General features: G+C 40.1%; 1 protein-coding gene across 5 annotated transcripts in view; it reads right to left on the bottom strand.

Moving 5' to 3' along the window:
* Positions 1-4,569, bottom strand: part of LOC109540078 — a 9,989-nt gene that overhangs the window by 1,843 nt on the left and 3,577 nt on the right. For 4 of the 5 annotated variants that reach the window (XM_048665821.1, XM_019908265.2, XM_019908266.2 and 1 more), the window contains 3 exons: positions 1,112-1,325; positions 339-479; positions 127-279 (listed from right to left, as the gene is read on the bottom strand). In XM_048665821.1, the coding sequence (XP_048521778.1) occupies positions 127-279; positions 339-479; positions 1,112-1,325 (508 nt within the window). The remainder of the gene's footprint in view (positions 1-126; positions 280-338; positions 480-1,111; positions 1,326-4,569) is intronic. The other variant, XM_048665822.1, reaches the window with a different exon arrangement.

Here is a 4,569-nt window from a genome sequence, read left to right as displayed (position 1 = left end):
TGTTCATAATGTAACTCACGTATGTCCCAGGAATATGCATGTACATCACATGAATGTTCCAGGTATATTCTGGGAATATCATTTTGCTATGTGGGTGTAAACCGACCGACTGGCTGCCCTCCTTACCGTTGCTGCGCTTTTTCGTTATTCCAAATATCAACCGCTTGATGGTGTCGACCATATCATCCAGCTCGTACATGGCGTCGTGTGGACTCGTGCCGAAAAAGTTCTTCAATTTGGGATCGGCCCCGTTTTGCAGTAGGGCGCGCACAATCTCCACTATAAACGACCCAAAATTGAGTAAGTCCACGGGAGGATTTTGCTGGTTGTTCACTCACCGTTCTGGGCCTCGGCGGCGTGGAATAGGGCTGTTTTTCCCGACCGTTGGTCACGCAGATTCACACAGGCTTCACGATCGATCAAAAGCAGCGCTCCCTCGGTCCAGCTGGATGCACAGCAGATCATCAAAGGAGTTAAGCCTGGAAAACCAAACACTTTGACACACACACAAAACTAAATAACACACTAAAATGTGCGCAGTTTTTCGCAATATTCAGCTGCAAATGAGCCAAACCCGTTTTTTTCTTAAAACGCACTTTTTCATTAAGCCCCGCTTGCTTTTCCACTATATTTGGCAAAAACCTGTAAAATTTGACGTGCATGATTTGCGAGTGACAGTGACACCAACCTGGACGACCGCGTCGGATCACTCCGGGCATTTTTTGAAAAATCGTTGAACAATGCGGCTTTATTAGTGAAAATTGGGCATTTTCCGAATCGGCAAACCGTCGGCATCCGATCTGTGGCAAAATCCCGTGCGGGAATAACAAGCAAATCCGAAAAACTCCGTTTATAAATTGGGCAATTTGTGACGTCTTCCGGCTGCTTCATGGAAAACCGCGACCATTTCCGACAAGTCCCGAACGGGCCCGAAGCCGACATTTGAACCAACCAACCGCCGAACGATTCTTGCGAAAACTTCCCACATTCTTGCGGTGAGATATTATCAACTTCCTCTTAACTATTTTAATAACAAAATTATACGGTAAACGACTTGTAGTGAGGCTTTCACTAATTATGCTCAATAAATCAACTTCTAACTCTCTCTTACCTTCAAAGTTGTAACTGTTAATACAGTCGAAGCACGACATGAAACAGCAATGGTTTAAAATCATTTGCATCGCGCCCAACCGCTCGAATTTTGCCGCTAAATGTAAAACGTTGTTGCCGTCACCATCGATGTCTTGAAGGTCCCCCCCAGATTCCAATAGAATAAACACGATTTCCACTTGGACATTGTTAACGATGGCCAGTTGAAGAGGCGTCTGAAAATTAAAAAAAAATGACCGATTAAGCAACGTAAAACCAAAAAAAAAAACAGTGGTTAGTTCTAATACTACAGGGTGGCTGATATGAAGGGTCCCCTAGCGAACCTGGCGTGTATCTCGCGAACTAATTGTGATCGATATTTGCAAATTTGACTGGTAATCGCCTTACAAGTTCTGAAAAACTATTCTCTTTTCTGATGAGTCAATATTCAAATTTGAGCAAAGTTTTCACAGCCAAAATGATCGTCTTTACTTAAGTGAGAGAGCGAGCGGAAACTGGAAGCAAAAAAGTATTTGGAAACGTGAACTCAAAGTTAAAGCCACAATCGACCGTAAAAAAGTTTTAGAAGGTTCATTGAATCCCTGGGCAAGACTCAAGGAATATTTCAAAGCAATTTTTTAAGTTGATTATTTGCAAAACAGTTTTTCTCTTCAAGTAAATAAAATGATAAAGCAACAAATAAATTACACGCTTTTAATCATTAGACACTTCATATCAGTCAGGCGGTATATAAATAAGCCATATGGAGTCAAACTTCCTGATGACGTGTAGTTAATTTTGACATCTTGTGGAGGGGAAGAATGTCAAGCACGTTTGGAACGTATGAACCACTCATAGCCAGGAATTGTTGACTACAAATTTGGCAAAGAACACACCAGTAGTTTAATGATTGGCTTTGTTCAATGATTGCGGACAAGACTGTGTGCTCCTTTTGCCAAACTCCCCATAAATGTTTGCTTTCTGTTTCGTGTTGTACACAAAATTTATCGCTTTCGAACAATACAAACCAGTACGTTGTATTCTCGTGCGAGAACAATCTTCGCATCTCAATGAGGTCATCTTTTTTTTACAATTTATCTGCGATTAATTTGCTTATCATCTGAGTAAAGCGCATAGTACAAGGACAGTCGTTGTCGCGTTGAGTTCGAAACTACTTGAATTCGAAAGACTCGATGGATATCGTTGGTTTAAAAAAAAATCCTACTTGCAAAAAACAAAGTTTGCATTGCGATCGTGCAATATTACCAGTCCCGAACGGCCTAACCATAGCAAGACACACCGGTTGCCCGGGCAACGGGCGAGTTTCACTGTCGAGTGCAGGCCGAACGAGGCCGAAGCGCTGTCGGGTTTTATCTAGGTGATGCCAACACGGGCGGACACCAACTGCACGATGGGAAATAGCAGAATTTGGCTTTTGATCTAACTGGCAAAAATGGTTTCTTTTCCGAACACCCTGTATATAGTTACTTAAGAAAAATTCCTCGCAATTAAGCAAACACACGTGAAAATATTTCCCAACATGTTTACACGTAGTTGTGAAACTACGTTGTAAAGTGTAAGTTAAGCTGTTTTCTGAAACTTTGTGATAATAACATTGGGCAATTTCTCAATATCATAATGGATTGATGAGGCGTTCTTGTAAACAACATCAAGGGAACACTTGGCAATATAAATGTTGATGGTTCCCCCTAATCGCCGAGTTTATTCGGGTAGGTTCGCTACTGTGTAACAGAGCGAGAGGATACTATGTTCTTTATCGTGCCAACGATACGAAGAGCGATCGCAAGGAAATCGGTTTAATTGCCTTGCATTGACCATTTATGGCGGTTTGGGTGAATCCCACTAGGGAATTCCTGCAAGATCGGTCATTATCAAGCAAAGTTGATAGAATTATGTGTTCGTCGAAAGATTCCCACATTTTTTCATATTTGCTTTTAGGAAATAATTGAACATATCTGGTTGAGCCTGATGGGGATCAGCGATAACATCGAGACTGTGGCGCCCTTTTTTAAGCATTTTTCACAAATAAAATTTTTGAGAATCAAGCGTGTCACTGAGCTGACGTCATTGATTGCTTTGATGACTGGTGACGTGTACATCCATCTGGCAAAATAGGTTTTTATCAGTGCTTAAAAGCCAATTTCCTCATAATCATGGGGGAAATTTGAAGATTACTTAAGACATGAGCTGTCGGTTTTCACTAAGTAATATTTTCTAAAAACCCTGAATTATCTAGAAATCCTTCTTTCGAACCTACCGGGAATGAATTACATCCGATTAGTTACTTAGAAGTTGGGAAATTTCCCCAGCTGTTCACACTAAATCACGTTTTCGGGAATTGAAGTAATTTGTGGAAAACAGTTTTATTGGCCTGGATTGGATGAACGGAAACTACCAGGAACTTAATCAATAGGTTGGGAATTTTTTCTTTGATTTTTTGGTTGTTTCTAATGAAAATCTGGCTGGTAAATACCTATCAAGCAACGTGTGAAAAAAATACTTAAAATTCACTGATAAATTAGGTTTGAAAACATTTTTTTATCTACGGCTTATCCTTATCAAAGTTCCAAGTATTTATTGGAATTTTACGAGAATTGCGATAGTCAATCATACAAAATGGGCCATGTACTTGTTAGCATAGCGGCAGCCTATGATGATGTAATAATAAACAAACATAAATCCTTCAATTGACAATGATTTTAAGTAATTTCTGGAACACTCGGAGCTTGAGCTGTTTCCAATGTTAACCAACACGTTTATCAGCCGATATATCGGATATAAACACAGATAGAAATTAATCGAGCGGGCTTAAGGAGCGGCAAAGAGGCTTGTTCTTTAAACTATCCGGGTAAAGGTGGGTGGAGGCTTGTTTTTAAGTTTATACTTGCGCTGGATCGGGAGTTAGGAATTTTTAAGCAGCAGGTGCAGTTGCCCGAAAACGCTCAGTTTCCAAATCAGCAAAAATCTGGATTTGGTGCGATTCTAATGATTTTTTTAGGATTTTTAGATTCGTCTTCTGTAGATTGTCGAAGCTTCAAGTTGCTACTTGTGTTAGGTTGGAAGTTAGCAATTGTTCACGTAGTGGGCGCATTTGAGTTAAACCGCTCATTTTAGTTCAATTAGTTATTAAAAATCATCATTTTGCGCGATTTTAACAAAATTTCCCGGATTTCGGTATTGAAGTGTCTTCTACAGACCCTGAAGGTTTCAGCTTTCTGCTTGTTCTAAACTCAAAGTTACGAATTTTTATGTCGTGCGTTCACTTGGGTGGAAACATTTTCGGCCATCAATTACCAATTCGGTAACATTTAGGGTTTTACGCAATTTGAGTCATTTTTTTAGAGTTTGGAGATTGCAGTGTTTCCTAGAGACTGTGAAAGTTTCAGGTTTCTACTTGTTTTAAGTTCAAAGGTGGACATTTTTCAAGCGGCGGGTGTATTTGTGCAAAAACTCATTTTT

This window comes from Dendroctonus ponderosae, unplaced genomic scaffold (assembly GCF_020466585.1).
Source record: "Dendroctonus ponderosae isolate FM_Combo_2020 unplaced genomic scaffold, Dpon_F_20191213v2 Dpon_F_20191213_4, whole genome shotgun sequence".
Lineage (NCBI taxonomy): Eukaryota > Metazoa > Arthropoda > Insecta > Coleoptera > Curculionidae > Dendroctonus > Dendroctonus ponderosae.
Note: the sequence above shows the minus strand (reverse complement) of the source record. Positions and strands in the feature narration are given on the sequence as shown.